The sequence below is a fragment of the Thunnus albacares genome, chromosome 16, assembly GCF_914725855.1.
Source record: "Thunnus albacares chromosome 16, fThuAlb1.1, whole genome shotgun sequence".
Lineage (NCBI taxonomy): Eukaryota > Metazoa > Chordata > Actinopteri > Scombriformes > Scombridae > Thunnus > Thunnus albacares.
The window spans coordinates 5,520,304-5,542,061 of NC_058121.1; the positions used below are offsets into that span (position 1 = coordinate 5,520,304).

Sequence of the window (21,758 nt, forward strand, 5' to 3'; positions counted from 1 at the left end):
TGACCAGGATGCAGCAGGTGTGTTTCATGATGGGTCATAGGCATTGCCAGGTCAATTTTGCCAGGGCTTAAACCCCGAACGTTTTGAGTGCAGGCCCGCATACAATTTACATGTAAGCCTCACCTCTCAAATTCAGAAATAGTCTAACTTAAGCAGACTTTCATCACTTTACAGCTGTTAGTAGCTCACACCGGTTTCCTTCAGCAGTTTTTGTTGTAGCCTCTAGGAGCGCTTGTTTTGTTTTCCGTTTGAACACTGTAACCTTGTATGAGACACGGAGACATCTGTCACTGTTACTGCCAACAAACCACCGCCCAACCGTATGATCAGCCACTGTTTTTGAGTGTGAACAGAGGTGGTAGATTTCCCTCACCTGTCAGAGGCTCTAAGTTATATGGTGGAGAACAGCTCCATCTTCTGGATTGATTCAGCACATTGTTCCCTCACTTGTGTCTTTTCCTGGCGAGGAAGGAGGAAACAAGGAAATGTTTTAAGAGAAATCAGACGTACTTTCCTCTGAAGTGTCACAAGAAGCGGTGTACGTTTCTGATGATCACAGCTGTCAGTCGGCTTTCACAGCTGCAGAGACTTCTGATGGAGTTTTTGTCTGTACACATGTGCACTGTTCTAATACTAAAGGCACACAGTTATCACTACCCGAGCAGCAGTATTTTCTCTCTGCAGCCTGTTACTTGTTTGACAAACACCTGCACATGAATAAAAAGCGATATTCTTTATTTAAAATGTGTACTGTGTCCTGCTCAGAGGCACATGAAGAAGCTAAAGCTGGAAGTCTGTACAGCAGACCAACAGAACCTGCCTCTCAGGTCATCAGCAGAGGTCTTCTAGCTGTACCCAAAATTAGATCCAGATCCGGTGAGGGAGCCTTCAGTCACTGTGGTCCTGCTCTCTGGAACAAGCTGCCTGCTGACCTGAGGTCCATCACAGCTGTGTCTACATTCAGTAACTTTCCTATTCTCCCAGGCTTATGGTTAATTACTGTGTGTGTGTGTGTGTGTGTGTGTGTGTGTGTGTGTGTGTGTGTGTGTGTGTGTGTACCTGTATGGTAGCACTTGTTTCTTATGCAGCTGGTTACAGGATAGGGCAGGACTTTCTATTCTATTTGTTTGTGTGGTGTTTTTGCTTTTGGGTTTTTAATTGCTTTGTAGTATGTTTACATTGGGTGTATGATGCACGCTTGTATTCTTATATTTATACTGCTTATGTTACCTATGTTGTCATATTTATACCTATATTTTTTATATTTTATTTTACAATGTAAGGCACATTGAGCTTACTTGTAAAACTTGAAATATGTCATATCAATAAAATTGCCATGTTTCACTATTTTATGACCTTTTATAAACCAAATGAATAATAGTGCAATGAGGATATAATTGTCAGGTTAATGAATAATGTAAGAAATCATTAGCTGTAGCCTTATAGTATAGTATAGTATAGTATAGTATAGTATAGTATAGTATAGTATAGTATAGTATAGTATTGTGCAGCATAGCAGTATAATAATCTGATAATACAGCTCCACAATAAACATGTATTAAATAGCAAAGGGATTAATGTTCCTTTCACCGTACATACTGTACAATATCTGAGTTCGGCAAAGAAGAAATAGATAAAATCAGCTTCAATCACCAGACGTTGAGCTGGAAGTAAAGCTGACACATCTGTGCTTTCATTTTGGAGGCAGAATTCTGTGACCTGTTCTGCTTCCTGTTTGATAGTCTTTCTAAACAGGTTAGCATGGTTAGCATGCTTTTCGTAGCTGTTTGCAGAGGGAAGAATGGGGAAAGTTGTCTATAGGTGTGTTGAATGTAATGAAAAAGCGACGGAGTTGCACAGGGATTACAGTAACGGGATCCTGAAGATAACTATATGTGTGAGTTTGAGTTGCTTTGCGTAACATTACTGTTAATGAGAGGGATGCTAGCTAAGATGTACCGAACCTGCCGAAGTCTCTTGTTAAGCATTTTTAAAACAAAATGCCTTTAGTGGCTATACAATTAGCTAGGTTAATGTACATAACATGTAATACATAATTTTGTCATTTTGTTGTGTAGTCATTGTCCAGCGAAATTCCTTGCAGAGGTCACCGGGTTGTCAAAATATTGCGTAGTTAAATGTGGTAGCTTTACAGGAAATAAGCAACTTGGGCAACATGCTTTAAAGGACGAGTTCACATTTTTTCAAGTCTGTCTTAAAACAACAGCCAGGAGCCCAGATGAACATTGAAACAGGTTTTTCTTGCTGAAATCATTCCTCCTGTTCATACTGACCATTAGAAGATCTCTTCATAATGCATTTACAGTGTAAGTGATTGAGGCCATGTATTTTATTTAAAAGTTTATCTGAAGCTAATATGAAGCTCCAGCATCCAAATCAAGTAGATATCTCTCAACATTACAGTCTTTTTAGTGCCAAAGTCCCTCTTTTTGTTACTTTACTTCCACTGCAGCTCAACAGGGAAACACAAAGAGAGAATTTGATGCTAAAAATGTGTGTGTAAATGTGTCAGATATCCACTTGATATGACTATCTCAGACTGCTGAAGCCTCATATAAGCTTCACATCAACTTTGAAATACATTTTTGCACACAATAACACACTGTGGATTTTTGCCCACATCACTTATATGAAAGCACATTTGAAGGGGATCTTTTAATAGTCAGTAGTCCCATGAAGTATCAGGACAATAACTTTAATGCTACTAGTGTAATCTCCAAGCAGCAACATGGAAATTACAGATGAACTTATTATTTAGTAGCTGCAGTTGACTTCGCCTGTGTGTCTTTTCTTCTCTCTAGGAGTCTTGCCAGAAGCCAGTGGACAAGTACATAGAATATGATCCAGTTATCATCCTGATTGATGCCATTTTGTGCAAGACGCAGGCTTTCAGACACATTTTGTTCAACACAAGCTTGGATGTAAGTATCCTCAATGATTTGAACTTTCTTGCCCATCTAACCTAGTCACTACAACTTTAAAAGGGTTGTTCTGTGTTCATAACATGGCCTTTAGAGGAAGTTATCAAAAGTACAAATCATCTTATACTGTCAGTGTTTGTATCACACTCACACATGTGCTGTTTACGTACGTTTAGATATATTTCACATATAAGCGTGATTGTACATTTTTTCTCTGTCAACCTCCCCAGATCCACTGGAAGTTGTGTGTGTTCTGCCTGTTGTGTGAAGCCTACCTCAGGTGGTCTTCGCTCCATGGCTCTGAGCAGAGCAGCGACCCCGCTGACATCATCAGGTACACCAAGGAATGGGAGTTCTACGGCATGTTTGGATTGGCTGCCCTCGGTAAGAGAATAAGACCGCAGATCTGTTAGACAGATGCTGTTTGTTACACTGTCACAGTGTGTGCTGCTGTTAGCATGGAGCCATCAATCAAATGGGAACACGTGGATGGTGTCAATATTGTCGTCATCATCAGATGTGTGTCCAAAAAATTGATGTTTTTCGTTAATTTTACTTGAAAAAAGTTTTTAAACAATTTAGAGCAGCAACAGTTAGTCGATTAATTGATTAGTTGCTAACTACAGTATTCAATTAATCACCAAGTAATTTTTTTCAGAAAAAAAGTCCAAATTCTCTGGTTCCACCTTCACAAATGTGAATATTTTCTGGTTTCTTTAATCCTCTATGATAGTAAACTGAATACCTGGATTGTTGGTCGGGACAAAAGGGGCTTTTTCACCATTTTCTGACATTTCATGGACCAAACGACTAATTGATTAATCAAGAAAATAATTGTTAGTTGCAGCCCTAAAACAATCGATCGTGTCAGAATAGTCTTTGTCAATCTATGGTTTTTGTTAAACCTGCAGTAGGGCTCCAACTAATGATTATTTTTATTATTCATTAATTTGTTGACCATTTTTGAGTAAAATATAGAACATTAATCTAATCTAATCTAAAATAGTTAAAAAATCCAATCACAAGTTCCCAGAGTAGTAAGCAATGTCTTAACATTAACCAGAGAAAGTTCAGCATTTCTGCTTGTTTAAATAGCTTTGTAAAATTAAAAAAAATTGAATTAATTCATTTTCTATTAATGGACTAATCTTATCAGCAGCACTCCATATCCATATAGAGTTACAGTTTTGTCTTTATCTGATGTCTTTTGGAACAGGAGTACAGTATAAATAAAATACATCTATCTATGCTGTTTAATGTGGTTTGTGAGTTTCACAAATGTCTGTGTTCGTCCTGCAGAGCTGTCAGCGTTCTGCTGCAGCGTGCTGTGGTTCCTCTGGGTGGTGGTGGGTCGTCTTCAGGGTAGGACCGTAGAGCTCAGCCTGCTCCTCAGAGCCCTGCTGCTGTCCTGCTACGGCAAGGTCCTCCTCATCCCTGCTGTCATCTGGGAGCACGACTACTCCCCGCTCTGTCTGGGCTTCATCAAGCTGTTTGTGCTCACCTCAAACTCACAGGCTATCAGAGGTTAGTTTTATTTTATTTGCTCAGGTTTTGATAAACCCAACGTTCTGCATCCACCTCAGTACGACGGGGGTCAGTGGAGTTTAGTTTGTGGCACTTACTGCATTGAAAAATACATTTAAAATATTCAACAGGAACATTTTTCCTAAAACAAAGTCCATTTTACTCTGGATAATCCATGGATCACTATGAACAGGTTTCTTTGGAACTACTTTGTATTGAGAATCAAGTCCCCATGAACACTGTTGACAATGTGTTGACAGAATTACTCAGACATTGTCTCTGGAAACGGATGTTGATATTGTATATATTTCTCAACTGTTTACATTTAAAATACTGAATGGGAGCTTATGGAACATACAAACAATCATTTTGAATGTTCAGTATATTAAACATACTGCACAGTAGTGCTTTTCCAAAAAAAATATTGCTCTTAAAATTGTGGAAAACATCTTTAGAACCATTACGGAACAATTTTGTTGGAGGGTTTTAGCATCGCTGGAAAGGTTTCGTAGCACATTTTACACCCACATCACAATACAATGATTTATCATAATGGATTGATTTCAGTCTAAAAGTCATAAAAACAAGACAAAAAAATAACAAAAGAAAGAAAATAATAATAATTAATTAATAGACACAGTACATATTCACATACATGCACAGCATATATTTATGTACACAGACTGCAAACATATGTATACACTTACACATCATTTAAAACTGAAGACAACAATTCACTCAAGTGCTTAAACAGCTTCAAATTGATGAGGAAATGCAAAAAAAAACAAAAATCAGATTATACTACAAAAGTCAATCACATGACCAATGGTGCTAACATCTACTAATCTAAACATCTAAGACAACACATGTCACACACTGTATTTGTGGATGTTATGTCAATCTTAATGTTAGGATCAAGACATTTTCAAATGCACCCAATATTGACCAAGAAAATACCCCATTTTGAGAAACATTCCTCATAAACTTTCACAACTTCTTGTGTTTATACATTGTGAGACATTAGGAATGTACTTCATTCTTCAAATAATATTTTCAAGCACCAGCAGGTGGCAACTAACTCCCCCTTTGTTTAAACATCTCCCTGCTCGTGTGCTCCAGACTACAGAGAACCCAGACACTGGAGATAAATGTGTTATATAACAAAAAAGGTTTTGGTCCACGTTTCTCTTGTTGTTTCAGTGTTTCATCAGAAGCAGCTCTGGGAACATAAATCAGACTGTTGTATTTGGCAACTACCCTGCAAGCAGCAAACAATGAGATGTTGTTGAGTGATTTTATGGTCTGATGCTCTAATGAGGAGTCGCTGTACTTCATATTAATAAAGAACAAACATTACAGTATGTCTGATGCCAAGTGTACTGGAGTATCCAATCTTTTAACTGCTGTACTTTGTGTCATTGAAGTTTAAAATCATATTCTCACTGAATGTCTTGTTGCAGGAAAGGCCCTCTAGCGTGCTTGGTGATCATTTGTGAATACAGGTGCAGGTTTTGTCTATGAAAAGTGTGTATTTACAACTTAACTCGTCTCCCCTTTCTCTCCCCTCTGTCTCTTCTCCAGTGATCTTGAACAGCAGCAGACGAGTGTCGCTGATGGCTGTGTGTGTAGGCCTGCTGTCAGAGACCTGCATGGCTCAGGCTGTTACCAGGCTTCCATGGAGCATCCAGGACGTGATGACATTTGACTGAATGTCATCAGACTCAGACATGTGTCAGTTATCTCAGGGACAAACAAGTGATGGAGGATGCTAAAACCAACTTGTGAGGCAATGAACCTTCATAACATAAACAGTAGAAAACATGCTGCATGGTGACACTGGCCAAATGAAAAGCCTGTATGAACTGGTTGCAGATTGAGTCAGTGTGACACTGCTCAGTCGCAGGCAGAACGCAGCAGAAGAGATATTTATTTCTAAGAAAATGTTAGAGATGCTTTTAACTTACAAGGCACATAGAAAGGCAGCAAAGACTTAAGTAGTTGAGAAAAGAGAAAAAAAACAAAAAACATCTGTTGTTTGGAAGGATACAGAGGAAGTGCCAGTGGCTCTCATCTTGTTTTTCAGTTTGGTTTTTAATATGGAAAACACGCTCCCAAGTTGAAATTCCAAGAACAGCTTACTTTACACAGAAAGCCCAAGAGAAGGAGGTACAGCCATGGGAATGTCCGCTGATCTAAATTACTGTTACACGTGCTCTAATTCCAGTGCTGCTCTCTAAAGAATGACACAAACACAGACCCTGAGGTTGTAATTTGACAATAACCACTTCTCTGTTTGGACAAGACGCAGCCAACACTCCGCATTCTTCAGCTCATTGCTGAAATTTTTACCTTAATTCACACATGTACACACACACACACACACACACACACACACACACAGATAAACATAAACACACATGGTGGAAATGTGAGGAGACATAAGTTGATAAGTGCTGTATTACTGACTTTCACATTGTTTATTTCTGTGCTAAAAGATTATAAACTGTATGTGCCAATGTGATAGACGTAGAGCTGCAACTAACGATTATTTTCATTTTTGGAATAATCTGTTGATTATTTTCTTGATTTAATCCATTAGTTGTTTGGTCCATAAAATGTCAGAAAAAGGTGAAAAATGTCTGTTTCCCACAGTCCAAGGTGACGTCCTTCTCCCAACCAACAGTCCACGACCCAAACATATTCCGTTTACTGTTAGAGGAAAAAACAGAAAATATTCACATTTGAGAAGCTAGAATCAGAAATGATTTAGATGGGAAAAAAAGACTCAAAATGAATAATCAATTATCAAAATAGTTGGCAATTGATTTAATAGTTGGCAACTAATCGATTCATTGATTGATCGATTAATCGTTGCAGCTCCAGATAGAAGTGAGGAAGCTGATGTTAAAAATTGCTGTCAGTAACCAATATTTTGTTTTGATATTTGTACTATTAGAACTGCAGCTAACGATTATTCTCATCATCATCATCATCATCATCATCATCAAAATGCCCCCCACACATACCAGAACTCAAAGTGATGTCTCCAAATTTCTTGTTTTGTCCGACCAATTGTCCAAAACCCCAAAATATTTAATTTGCAGTGATATAAAACTGAGACTAGCAGCAGAAATGATTATTTTGATAATCAAAACTGTTGCTGATTGACATTTCTGACTTATCTTGACTAATTGACTGTTCATTCAATTTTGAGTAAATTTAATGATTCTCATACCAAAATTATTTACTTTTGTCACAGTGAAGCCACTGAAATAACATTTAGAGCAGCTCGGAGCACTGAGACTCACTACTGAGATTCTTATTAGTTGGTCAGTTGCTGCTTTAAGGCAGGCTGAGGCAGGTTTTACAGAATGTTGCATAAAATTCTTTAACACCAAACCGCTGTAGGCGTCAGACGCGACATCTGATTTACAATATTTGTTATCATAATCAACATGTTGACTGACTGCAGCAGGTAAACATCCACCTACTGGCCCTGGAATGCGGAGTGTGTCTGTAAACAGAGCAATGTTCAGTCAGTAAAACAAACGTCCGCAGCAGGCTGAGTGTCTGTGGAATGAGCGGTATGTTCTCACCACAGTTACTTATAAAGGGCAGCCGAACCTGCCTCGGCCCCCAGGGGTCTTTGCAGGAGTTGTGGCGTTATTATGAAGTGCAGCAAAGCCGGGCACGTGACGAAAGACAGAATTCCTTCTGAACAAAACCATCTGTGGCAGCTGTGCTGGGAGAGGACTCACCCTGCTGGATTGAATGATAACATCGCAGATGATGAGATACATTCAGTGCTGCACGTAGCATCAATATATCATCAATTTAACAGTGATACCCTGGTTTAATTACCGAAAACAATTGTTTTATTCCATCTGATATCACTGTTATCATTAGTGCTCCATGTCTCGTGTGTTTTTTTTTAAGTTAAAAGAAGAGACGTTTATATTTTTCTGCCATTAACAACACATTGTGGTTTAAGTGCAGCACCGTCTTGCTGTTAGGATGTTTAAAGCTGCTCTAGCAGATCATACTTCTCTTTCAACACACGCACAATTTAAAGTATAACATTAATGTCAGTGCAGTAATATTAATGCTAGTCTTCTCAACAAAGAAGAGAAGTTTTGGGAATTTATCAAAAGGTATTTATGTTAAAATATTACATTTAGCACCTTTAAACAACAAACTTTCTCAATTGTGAAATTCACTTGAGCAGCCGCCAGTGGGATAGAATATCTCCCACATTTGTTGCTTTGTTGTTTCTAAACCTATATGAAAAGAAGATCATAAATATTCTGTGATTTTCAAAAGTAAATCCTTACTGTTAGTGTCTTACCTGTGCCTTTGTATTTGTAACTTTTTTTTTTTTTTTTTGCAAATGTCAAAGGAGAAATAATGTTCAAATAGCTGTGGCTTTCTATTAAAGACAAGCCTTGAAATGTTGGCAGGGATACACACATTCTGTGATAAATAATGTAAAAAACTTGCAGAGCGAGTTTGCCACATGCTGTCATGTACACTCTGAAATGCCCATCATACAAAGGTATGAAAAGGGAAAATAAAATGTTTTTCATTTTAAAGTGATTGCTCAGATTTGTACATGATGGTTTGTATGTGTAGGCTTGTGAATAGCTGAGGAGACAGCACATGCATGTGGAATGTTTTGTTAGGTGTGCTCACCCTGGGTGGGTCCCTGCTCCAGTCTGTGTGGAGATAAATGCAGTCTGGATCATCTTAAATTCTAACTCCACCTACCTCAACAACATAACAGCATCTCATTCTGCCATAGATACACTCATGTTTTTACAAATCCACTGCAAAATGTCAGTGGGAGATGCACAAAATCAACACTTGTTATATATATTGGTGTATCTTGTTCCCACTGGATGAAACCTTTGTGAACAAACCCTGTGAGAGAGTTTCTAAATGTGGAGTCTGGAAAGTGTTGGTCAATTACTGAGGCATGCAGCAGTTTAATCTGAGTCTGACTAATCAGATTACTGTAACAGCAGTCGCCTCACATCCATTTACCAGGACTGGAGTGCAAGAAAAATAGAGGAGTTGGTTGGAGGGTCAGTTTATCCTCCTGGGACAAAACAGTCATCGTTATAGGTTGTGTGAACTCGCATAACTTAAAAATCACGACATCTCAACAGATTTTTGTTCATGTTGATGGTTATTTTACCCAGTGAGTACAGACTGGAAGTCATAGTTGATGCAACGTGTCATCTACTGTATCAGTCCTCTATTATCTACACCCAAATACAAGAGCTGATGGGACATGAAGTGCAAACAGCACAAACTGTGCAGAGCTGTGAAATAGTTTCACTTGTATATTCAAGTAATTAAGCTTTGTGTTGGATTTGCTGTGTGACTGACAGGAACAATGACAGTGCTTTTGTTTTATTGGGGTTTTTGTATGAATAAAAAATGTTAAAACCTCCAAGGCAAAGTTAGATTGTTCCTTTTATTTCTTCATCAAACTTCAGCACAGCGTGTAAAAAAAATGCACCAATGTTTCAGCTATGCCTTCTTCAGTGTGCAACTCTCCTTTCCTTCTGTTTTGTGGTTGGATCCTTTAAACTTTACACCAACAATGAGTGTCAATCAACTTATTACCATCAGGTGCACCAAGTGGCTGCCTGTAATCATAGACCTCACAGGGCCACTTCCCAACATTAAACTCCCCTAAATGAATGCATCTAGAGAACTATACACAGATATACAATCAAACAGATACTAATGTGGGTCATATGGGCAACACCAAAACAACTTCCTACCACCATAGAACACAAAATAACCACATACTGAAAAAACACATTTGTGGTGCACTACAATGAAAGTATCAGGGCATCTGTCATGAATCATTGTAGTCTGAGATAAAACACAGTTTAAGAACATCTTCTACAAGTCATACAGGAAAGGAGACAGGTCAGATTTCTCTTTTAGATTAACAGGAGACTTGGCTTCATGTTGAACAGTATTTCTAGATTACTACCTCTATGTGGTACAGAGGAACACAGTATAATAGAAATTGAACCTTGGAGATGTTTCACAGAGAAAAAGATGATTCGTTTAATATTTATTGACAAAAGATCAGAAATCAGACATGAGTTTTCCATCTAAATCATTGGAAGCACAGCTTTCACGTATGTCTGTGTTATTGTGACAGACGAGCCTTTCCACAAGCCTTCGGATGCGGCAGTCTGTCGCAACCCCTCCCTTCCTGTGGAGAGAGTGATGTGCACCTTGGATTTGCTCTCTCAGTCAAGATTATGTTAATCTGCTCTAATCTCCCAACAGACGCTTAGACAGGCAGCACGAGACCGGAGCACACAGCAGAGAGAGAGAGAGAGAGAAAAGCCACATGGGCTTCAAATGATGCACACTGCACAACTGTCTGTATAGAAAGCCTCCACGCAAATGAAATATCAAAAGCCCCTTTAGAAAGCTTTTAAATGAACACTTGTTTTCTGATATATAGGGCTGGTGTTGTTCTTTCATTCGCTGCTGGCGGTTTGAGTCCGAAGCTTATTGGTTTGTGTTCCAGGGAGAGACATAAGACCAGATTTCATTTGTTTTGACTGACTTAATGTTCCTTTTTTTTTTATACTGCCACATACTATATGTAAGGGTTGCTATGGTGACAGTGGATTACTTAGGCTACAGTGGTGGAAGAAGTATTCAGATATTCAGATTCTTTACTTAAGTAAAAGTTGCACAATATGCAAAAAATACTCTGTTTCAAGTCTTAAAAGGCATTAAACATTTACTTAAGTGAAAGTATGTAAATATTATTAGAAAAATGCACTTTTTTTCATTATGTCAGTATTATACTATTGCCATTACTGACGCATTAATATGTAAGCAGCATTTTAATGTTATAGCTGGTTGGGGTGGAGCTAATTCTACTTATTTTATGTACTATTTATATACTATACAGTAATTCGCACTAAATACTAGTACTAGTAGCACTAAACTGGAGTCAAATTCCTTGTATGTTTAAACATACTTGGCTAATAAAGATGATTCTGATTCTAATTAAGTAGCATAAAATGGAAATACTCAGTAAAGCTCCTTTAAAAATAGAGTAAATATACTTAGTTACATCACTGGTTAATTGCAACAGGATATGTAAATGCTCAGTATACAGTATCCTACTAATCACTGTTAATTAGTTCCTAATTTAACATGACACACCACCTGAAAACCTGCAACACATATGGAGTTGAAATGACCCATTTTCTTCAGTCTCTCAGGGAGGTTTGGTGAGAATTCACAGAGTCTCTGAATATGAAAATATAAACAGCGTTATCATCATCAGTAATTCATCTGAAGCTCGCAGCATGAGAAGCTGCTACATCAAAGCCGTCACATCGTGCTGCATCCTAATGATTAATTAAAAGCGGAACTGCACCAGCATGGCAGCTAATTCCAGACCCAAAATGCAGATCGGTGCATTTAAATGCAGGTCAGAGTGAGATGCATTCAGGAAAAAGAAAGAAGAAGTAGGGCAACACTGCAGAGAGAGGAGGGAGAAGAAGACTGCACTTTGGTCTGTGAGAGTTGTGTCTTGTAGAGTTTTACTGGGGCTGGTTGGGATTTGGGGGAAGATGATGGTTGATATTTTGTCTTATCATTTTTAACCACAGTAGCAGGATGGCAACAATTTTGTAGAGATATTCATGGTTCTCAGAGGATAAACCCTAATAACTTGGTGACCTCCTGACTTTTTCCTCTAGTGTCACTTTAAGGTTCATATTTGTGGTTTTGAGTGAAATATCTCGACAACTATTGGATGGATTGCCATGAAATTTTATACAAACATTCATCTTCCCGTGAGCTTGAATTGTAATAACTTTGGTGATTGTGTAACTTTTCATCTGGTCTTGAGCCATCAGGTCAAAACTTCAATTTGTCCAACACAAAACTAATATACAACATTCCCACCAGAGTCAGCTGTGGTTTGTATGAAGTGTTAAGTCAAAAATCTGCAGAGAAAAGGCTGTATTTTGCAAAGTGTGTTTCATGTAGAAGAATGAAAAAAGTTGAGTCCAAACTTGAAACGTAACGGAATCACTTTATTAAATTCATATCAGTATAATAACTATGATAAGAGAGCATTGAGACTATCGTCCAAAGAAACAGTAGTATGGTCATTCACGGGTTAAACAACAGGAGGAATGGTGGACGGTAAAAACAGCTTTCACATGTTCTCTGTGAAAACTCATTTTGTCTATGCAACACAAAACACATTAAAACCTTCTTTTCACTATAATTGTGATTTAATGAATGATTATGATGAACGATATACAGTATAAATATGAAGTTAAGACATTTCACTTTTCCGGTATCTCATTAAATTAGACAGATTCAAACCAATTTAACAGCTAAAGCCAGTAATTAGAAAAGGTGGATTATAATCTGAATGTATATTCAGTAATAACTAATAACTGTCTGTAAAAACAGCTGTTCTTGACTGATTCACGTGCTAAAATTCAACTGACTAAACCAAGGTCTGACACAGGTCAATATGTTTGTCTTAAAATGACGTTTCAATGTGTTTTTATGTAACTCCAGGCTGTTTTCAGGGAGGCAAAGATAGTTTTAGGTAGCCGAAATATGGTGTCATTTCACAGCCTGTTTCAGCATGTTAAAGGAAAAACTTCCCCACTGACCCTCCCTCATTAAATATCATCAAGTGTTATCATTTGCTATGTTGGTGCACCCACGTCCAAATCTGTCCCATATATCCCTGAATGCTTTTTAACAACCACTTGAGCATGGGCGTGAACGCTGAGGCGTGACTGTGATTGCAGCAATACCCCTCACTTTAGTCAAAACACATCAAGTCTCTGTGGTTGCAATGCAATCTGGTCTATTGAGGCCACTTCAAGTGAAAAATTGGTCTCTCTGCCGTTTCTAATGACAGATTTCTCCATGTGATTGTTCGACATTGGTGCAATGTGGCAGCTCTAGAAAAAAAGGTCTTTCATTTGAGAGACTCGCACCAAAACATTTATGATTTACATCAAATTTGAATCCACTGTAGTTGCTGGAAGTATGTGGGTATAACATCATGTTATCAATGAACAAAACCACCAAATTACACATTACAGGTATAATTGTATTCAAACGGTTTAACATCATTTCTACCCCTCAAGTTGATAATTTCTTATCAGGAGGAACCAACACAGACAACAGTTTGCCACAAGCTTCCCCTGAGGTGACATCATCACATGTCCATTAACCACATGAAAAAAGGGGAATCTTTATGTTGCAGAAATAGGAAAAACACTATGATGGTATCATTTCAGGGAACAATTTGCTGGTGTTTGATTTAAAGCTCCCACTTCTATTTCTCTTGTGCTGGATTCAGTTTGTTGTAGTAGGAGTGTCATAAAGACCAACTCAAAGAGGAGCAGGTAGTTGTAGTTTTGGGGGGGGATTTCACACAGAACAGCCTCAAGCAAGTGCAAAATTATAGCTGAACACTTGGAATGTTTGAACAAGTGAGGAGTGCACCATGTTGCTTTTTTTTTTTTTTTTTTGCAAATGATATGACCGATTTTAAGGCTGGTACATGTTTGGAAATTAAAGCTGCTACGTGTAGACGTACCTCACTATACTGGTCTCAAATGAATCTTGACAGTTTGTTTTGAAGAAAACGATGTAATCACTGAGTTTTTATATGTATATTGCGTAGTTAATGTTCAATGTGTACTGTTTCTGGAGGGCATCAACCAAGAGAAAAAACGAAGAGCATGAAAAACTCAAATTCACCACTCCCAACGCCCTCGTCAAACTGCCAAAGGAGCCTTTGATAGAGGAGTAAAAAACATCAAACAAAAAAATGGCAGAACTTGAATAAGATCAGAGTGAATAAAACCATGAGGAGGAATCTTTTTACACATGTATCCAAATCTGTAACCACAGCGTCAACTAATAGGCTCTTCCTGGGACACTTGTGGATGTGTAGTTGCTGCGTTGTGGCATTGATTGAAGCACTAAAGGGTTTAGAAGGTTGCTAAAATCATCAAGTTTCAAAGTCTACTTGTAGCAGCTTTAAAAACCAAATGCATGTCAAGCAAGTCAAATGATCGACAGTTATGAGCAAATTCTCGTCCCCGTCTTGAACAGCGCGCCGCAGGTTTGCGACTTGAAGGTTTTACAAAAGGCACTAATTGTGAAGACATCCAATGAAAAGTTTTTTACTGTTGTGTTTTTAACGGCATTGATTAAAAATGGTTTAATCAAATGTGCTTTAAGCTTCAGATTGGTGATTGGATGCAGCCATACACCGGACATTTGTATCAAGTGAAATCAGGTCATTTAACTGGAAATACAAATATTACAGATTCAGCTTTACTGTACAGACAAATCAACTGTGGCTCATCAAAAACTGTGAGAAAAAAACCAAACATTCAACATATTTGATGATGGAGCCAATACCATCGTATTTTGTCGACGCCTCTAAGTCATTTTCTGGTTCTATTTAGAGACTTGCAAATACATTACGGATATTAACGGGGTAAAGTGAGTAGGTAGTGATGAGTTTTGTTTATGAGACAGGTGTGTGAGAGGTAGAATACCTCTTGCAATTGATGAGAACTTGAATCAGAAGGAAAGGATGAATTGACCTCACATTTTGGATGGAAATGATCAAACTGTTAAAAGGGGTAGTTTGACATTTTGGGAAATATGCTCCTTCAGTTTCTTATAGCCTTGCACACAACCCTCCAAAAAACTATGTGTCGTTTATATAATTTGGTTTTTGTACAGATCACACAAACAAGATAACATTTTTTAGAGGCGATGCTGGGCCAGAAGATAGTCAGTATTTATGCCAAGCTAAGCTAACCAGTTACTGGCTGTAGCTTCATGTTTATCCTACAGACATGAGTGCTGGTTTTCCCATCCAACTCTTGAATAAGCATATTTCCCCAAAAGGTCAAACTATTCCTTTGACATTACACTGCAGAGCTCTTTGCAAACTCGCTCTGTAACTGCAGATGTGTTTTATAATAAATGAAGCATCGTTTAGACTTTCACTTGTCAGTCAGTGACATCACTTTCACAAGAACGTGATACGAAATCAAACACTGTGTGTTGTCCATCTTAAAAGAACAGTTTTTTTTCAAGTGCGCTAAAGGCATATCATCAATGCAACCGTGAACTGTTACACTTTAAAAAGGACAGAACAAATATGCTTATAGTAACTGTCCGACTCAATTCATCAGCTGTAAATTGACTTGTAAAGACATTCTTCAAGACATCAGATATCATTGCATGCTGTACCTTTTAAGTAAATCATTCTAGAGAAGTTAGCAAGGACGCCGTCACGTTCGGCGCCTTAAACCAAACACATTTCACTGTTGAGTGCTGTACTTTCTTTGGTTTGTGTTTCACAAGCACAGAAATTACGGACCAAGTCAACAAACAGATGACGTCATATGATCTGTACAGTCACAATAAATCAACACAATACTGAAAAAAAATTGAACGGTCACCCTCTCAGAGTGACGGTGCGTGTTGGCAGAATAAAGTCTGTTATCTGTAGTTTGAATAACGGAACAGCTGCTGTGTATTCAGCAGTGGAGTTGCATGCTACAGGTTCAGCACAGACCTTTGATGTCGAGTTTAAATATTAAGGAAGACGGAGCAGACCATTCGTATATGTAGTAGGAGTTATAGTATTGCACATCCAAATGTCTTTGCCTGTCGCAGGACAACGGAGACAACCGAGAGTTTGAAGTAAGGCTGCCTTTGTGGAGCGTTTCTGTTCAAAGATTCAACTAAAAAAACACTTTTCAAAAACGGCAAGCAGATATTCATCAGGAGGGCATATTTCAGTGTACAGGAGGAGGGTTTTTTTTCTGTTTTGTTCACAGGCATACAATGAAGGCGAGTTCTCCTGAATTAAAAACGCTACAATCTTGTTAGTGACGAGTACTGACGAGTAATAAAAACTGCTCATCTATTTAGGATGAGACTCGGATAATTAAACAGCCCCTAGAAGGTATGCAGGTATAATGAAACACTGAGAGAATACCTACTACATCTCTCTGACAGGTCTCACATGTTCAGACTGGCCTTTAGCCTGTACATTAGCTACATGCAGCAGAGTATGTGTTGCTAGGAGATCGGTTAAGATCTTAATGTAAAAATACAAAGTATAAAGTACCCTGTACGTAATTAATAATTGCTAACAGGTTCAGAGCTACAGTAGTGTGTTTTCACTGTGTAGAAAGGCCACATTGACCAGACAAGACCTGGCTGATGTGTCGCTGCTCAACAAACTTGTTAAGACCAAAACTTTTTAAACTCAAAGACCGTCGTCAGCTAATCAAATGTATGCAGTTTTGTTTTTTTTAATGCGTCCTTGATAAATGAACAAACATTCGAACTAGCAAGTGCAAAATTACGTGAGTTGATCGTAGTCGATCGCTGTCGCTCAAATGTTTGCAACATTTTAAGAGTAAAAAGTCTCAAAGCTGGTAATATGGTGAATGGCTGACTCCAGCGTTGGGTTTCATAATAAGCTCTTTAGTCATTTTATCCAGTTTATTTCCTGTTTCCTATTGATGCTGGCTAGTTAGCTCTTGCTACCTATATCAAAGGATATTTCTCAGCTCTTAGAACTGCTGTCATTTCCATTGAATATGGTAATATTGCATTCAGCAAAGTAATCGCTGAGATCGACCTGACTGCTCGTCTGACTTCTTTTTATCCACATTTCCAGATCTCAAAAACGTACAAAGCATGTACAACGTTATTATCAATGTGATGGCCAAAACAATTCAATTAAGATCCAAGTGTAATAAACTAGAATTATCTTGAACTTCTCAGTAGATGTATCATAACTAAAAGGCAAAACTAAAACGGAGACTATTCACAATTTGCAAGATCCAAACTATATAGTTTCACACCATCACATGGATGCAATCTTTCATACCGACAAGTCAGGAAACAGTGACACATCAAAGTTGCCCGTGATGTGCTGTCGCAGTAATGTTCATGGAAGTAAACTATCTGCAGCCTAGTACACCGAGCTTCCAGGTTTAAATTCTATGCAAACAGCTAAAAAAACTGTCTCCAGCATTTTGAACATTTCACATTTTCAGAGTAAATGTCTGCTCTCTCGAAAAAAGGCAGAAAAGTCCTCGACCTCTGCGTTCAAACATTTTTACACTGTATTCAGGTGTGAGCGCTTCACTTATCTCTCCGTACTTGAGGTCTGAGAACTTCTCTCCAGACCATCTGGATTTATGTAAATTAACGATTTCACCACTTAAAAAGAAACACAAACACCGTCTCCGTCAATATGTCTGTAAAAGTCGATCGTCTCTTTACACCGACGACGGCTACGGAGTTCAGAAATCCCGCCCTCTTCCAAATTTCTTGGATTTCTAACCCGTAAATGCTGTACCCTTGTACCTGGGTAGGGCTGCAGTACAAAACATCCACAGAGTAAAAGGAAAGCAAATATCATGTTATTTATATTATATAATAAATAATAAAACTTTGTTCATCATATGTAGAAAAGTTCGGCCAAAAAGGGTGACTGACTAGCAAAACCACTTGATATAGAAGCAGCAGCAGAGCTGTTTATAAAAAGAACTATATATATATATATTGCCTAATTTTGAGTATAGGAAGTCTTGGAGTATTTGAATACAATCCATCTTAACTCCAGAGTGTTTCACAGGGTGTTAAGAAGTCAAAACACCCCACTGCTCAGCCCCGCAGTCAAATGAAGCTCCTGATCACGCTGCAAAAAAAAAAAAACACAACAACAAAAAGAAAACATTCTGCAGCACAAGCAGGTATATGTTTCACCTGAGGAGGAGTTGAAGTTAAGCTGGAGCTTTAGATTTATAGTCTACTATGGTAACGAGATACCATAAGCTGCTATCTCTAACCAACCACTCCCTTCTCGGAGGCCAAAAGCTTTCCAGAGCCACTTGATTTTTTCCTCCAGCCTTAACTCAGTCTTTTACCCCCAAAATATGTATCTGTCTACAGAAGAAATGTTGGGAACGGAGGCCTCAGATGGTGACGTGAAAGGAGTCCCAGCTGTCGTCCTTGCCGCTGCTGCTGCTCCCATTCTTGGCCGCTGCCATTGTTGCCGTCCCGTCTCCAACCTCTCCGTCCGGCTGTTCCCCGGTGGGAGTGGCGCCAGGCTCCGGGTAATACTCATCATCCTCGTCGAAGTAGCCGTTCTCCATCATGCTGAGGCTGGAGGCTGCGCTCAGGTCCTGGCAGCTCCCCTTGTACTCCTGGATGGACTCGTGGAGCGACCACAGCTGGCACAGCAGGGACATGTCCTGCTGGCGCAAACCCACCTGGAGGGGGCGGTAATGAGATCCTGATTAATGCGCGATACATTTCTGAATATAGACTTTTCTGCGTTGGTTTTAAAATATACAGTTTGCTGATTCTAAACATCCACAAGGAGAAAAACAAGCTTGTCCAGCGCAGAAATCAACTGAAAGCACATCATGCTTGACTAATGACAACCAATAACACCTACGCTGAATGAGAAATCAGCATGTCCTCAATGCTTATAAAAGTGATGCAACATATTTCTTTGTGAACTGTGATTAAAGCCCAAACAACTAGAGTTGCATCTAACAATCAGCTATTTTCATTATCTGTAAATCTGCCGATTATTTTCTTAATTAATTGATTGTTTTGTCATTGAAAGGTCAGAAAATATCCATTAAAATTTTCCAAAGCCCAAAGCAACATCTTCAAATTGTTTGTTTTGTCTGACAAACAGTCTAAAACCCAAAGAGACTCTCAAATAAGACAAAGAAATGCAGCAAATCCTCACAATTAAGAAGCTGGAACAAGACATTTTGTATTGGCATTTTTACTTGACAATTCATAAATTATCAAAATATTGGCTGTTGAATTTTCTGTCGATCAACAATCAATTTTCGACTGATTTCAGCGTTTCAGGTTTACTGGTAACTACAAAGAAAATGACATTAACAGCCCGACATCAGTGTTCAAACAATTATTTGATTCATCAATTATATGATCAACTGAAAAATTATTGACAATTTTTGCAAAAGATTAATGGTTAAAGTGGTTTATCAAGGAAAAACTCAAACATTCTCTAGTTCCATCATCTAAAATATGAAGATTGGCTGCTTTTCTTTTTGTCAATTGAATATCAGTGTTTTTTTAGTGTTGGTTCCACAAAGCAGGCAACACTTGATGAGCAATATTCATATATATTTCATAGACAAAATCATTAATCAATTAATTAAAAAATAACTGAGAGACTGAGTCATTAATCAAAATAATTTGTCGCAGCCTTACCTGACATTATGACATCACTAACTCAAGGCCAATAAAAGACTATCAGCAAGGTTGAAAAGTGCATTTTTTGTTGCATACCACTCAGCTGACAATGCAGTGTGTATGAACTCAGGGTCACTGCTTTGTCTTCTAAACAAATCAGTGGACAAACATGCAAGTCAGTGTCAGTTCAAACAGCTGAGACTGAGCAGTGTTCTCTGTAAACTGGGATGGGACACACAGCTTCTAAAATATAGGACAAGGACAACTTCTTAGACAATCTGAGCTACAAGTTCATAGTAATACATTAACAACAATAAAGCAATAAGAATCCGCTTGGAGACTTGTTGTAAGTAGAGTAAAGCACATGAAGCAGAAATAGGATTTAGCAAAGCCTGTAACAAAAATACAAACAGCAAAAGGATAGAGTTTCAGCTGCATTCTTCTTCTTAATCACTGGATATGCTTTGCAGAAACTGACTACTGTCCAGGAGCCAGAGAGGAGTGTGACTGATAATAAAAAATCTGGTCTGGTTCTGACATGAAAATACTTGCTGCTGGCAAAGGAGTGCACTTAAACTGTCTGTAATGAGAGGAATATTCTGTTTACATCTCTATCTGTGTCGTAACTTTCATTTGATCCCTACAGGATGTTATACTAGTTCAAGTTAAAAAAAAAAAATCACAATGAAGCTAAAAAGTATTACATCGAGCTGGGAATAAACATAAGCCTAATAACTTAATTTGTCTCATCCACTGCAAAGCTGTTCCTGATCCCGTTTTTCTCTTATAGATGGTGCTCTTAATGCCAGATTGCGTTGTTAAAAATCGAGTTTTATCTTCTAGTGCTGTAAAACGACATTATATTCTGATTAGATAAAGAAGTGACACACATCCTGAATCAATATGTTCTCTTGATAAAAATCGGCGACAATTAAATTCCCCAGATATCTCTGATATCGATGCTCTTTACACTACTTGTCATTTTGGGGTTTGTTCGACTCTTATTCTTCCTTCACTAAAAATATCAAAGCGCGCAGTTGCAAAGAGCGAGAAATATATCTGAAAGCTGTTTTTTTCTATAAATAATGTGGTGTCTGGTAAATTATATATATGCCGAATTTACCAGAAGACTCTAATAATGTGTAAAAGGTTTTAAATTGTGAGCTAAGAGGTGTTTAAGTTTGCCTAAAAGCCAGGCGACATCAAATTACCGGAGTTTGTTAGGGGAGTCTGGCTAAACGCGACTGGACAGAGCAATAAACCAGGGGTGAAAAACTGAGCACTTTCTTATCGATAAAATAAAATAAAGACTGTCTAAAATGTTACCATCTCTTTCCGCAGAAGAGCCAGAGCAGCGTCGAGGTTGGCCGGCTTGTTTGCCAGGAGGTTGTCGGCGTTGTTCCTGCCTCTGCTCAGGTCGTCCTGGATCATGGTTTTCTTTACGTACATCCTCTCCATTTCTCTCCAGGAGCCGCCGCTGGAGTTCAGCAAGCCGCTCAGGCTCTTCGGCAGCGGGGGAAGACCCTCGATACAGGCCATTCCTCCCGCCGTACCGTTCGCTGACTTACCATTCATCGCCCTGTGTGCTGCTAAGCGGAATAATGTTAGTATTTACACTGATATCGACTGTTTAGTCCTGAGAGAGTACACAACCGTGTCCCGTACCAAACACAACGCGCAACAGCCGTGCTTTTCTCTGCCGAGGCGGTCAGCGACGCTACGTCAATTAAGCCGGAATGAGGTGGTGTGATTTCCGGTACGATAATCAAAATCAAAGCATGATTGATAAACATGGCACATGACGTGGTAAATGTTCAAGGTTCACTAAGTGTTAAATGAGATTATTATATGCACATCACGTGGGTGTGAAGCTATTAGATAACAGAATCAATGAATAAATGTACTTTATTAAATAATTAATTGCTTTGGGGTGCTTCTCACCTGTCAGCCTGCTGCATGATGTGCTGTACA

The 21,758-nt window shown here is 38.5% G+C and overlaps 2 protein-coding genes across 3 annotated transcripts; one reads left to right on the forward strand and one right to left on the reverse strand.

Annotated features, from left to right (window-relative positions):
• Positions 1-1,718: 1,718 nt before the first annotated feature.
• On the forward strand, positions 1,719-9,918 carry arv1 (ARV1 homolog, fatty acid homeostasis modulator). Of its 2 annotated transcripts, none has more exons than XM_044329671.1 (5): positions 1,719-1,897; positions 2,823-2,942; positions 3,173-3,326; positions 4,242-4,466; positions 5,667-5,797. In XM_044329671.1, exons 1-5 carry the CDS (start codon positions 1,802-1,804, stop codon positions 5,753-5,755), a joined length of 684 nt encoding a protein of 227 aa, XP_044185606.1. In that variant the 5' UTR covers positions 1,719-1,801; the 3' UTR covers positions 5,756-5,797. The 2 variants fall into 2 exon arrangements, with proteins under 2 accessions (XP_044185606.1, XP_044185605.1); XM_044329670.1 differs by lacking the exon at positions 5,667-5,797 and adding an exon at positions 6,048-9,918 and having other exon boundaries at positions 1,722-1,897.
• A 2,617-nt stretch (positions 9,919-12,535) lies between these two features.
• fam89a (family with sequence similarity 89 member A) lies at positions 12,536-21,616 on the reverse strand. The gene is made up of 2 exons (XM_044376990.1): positions 21,114-21,616; positions 12,536-18,820 (listed from the first exon to the last, which is right to left on the reverse strand). Exons 1-2 carry the CDS (start codon positions 21,360-21,362, stop codon positions 18,524-18,526), a joined length of 546 nt encoding a protein of 181 aa, XP_044232925.1. The 5' UTR covers positions 21,363-21,616; the 3' UTR covers positions 12,536-18,523.
• Positions 21,617-21,758: the final 142 nt, after the last annotated feature.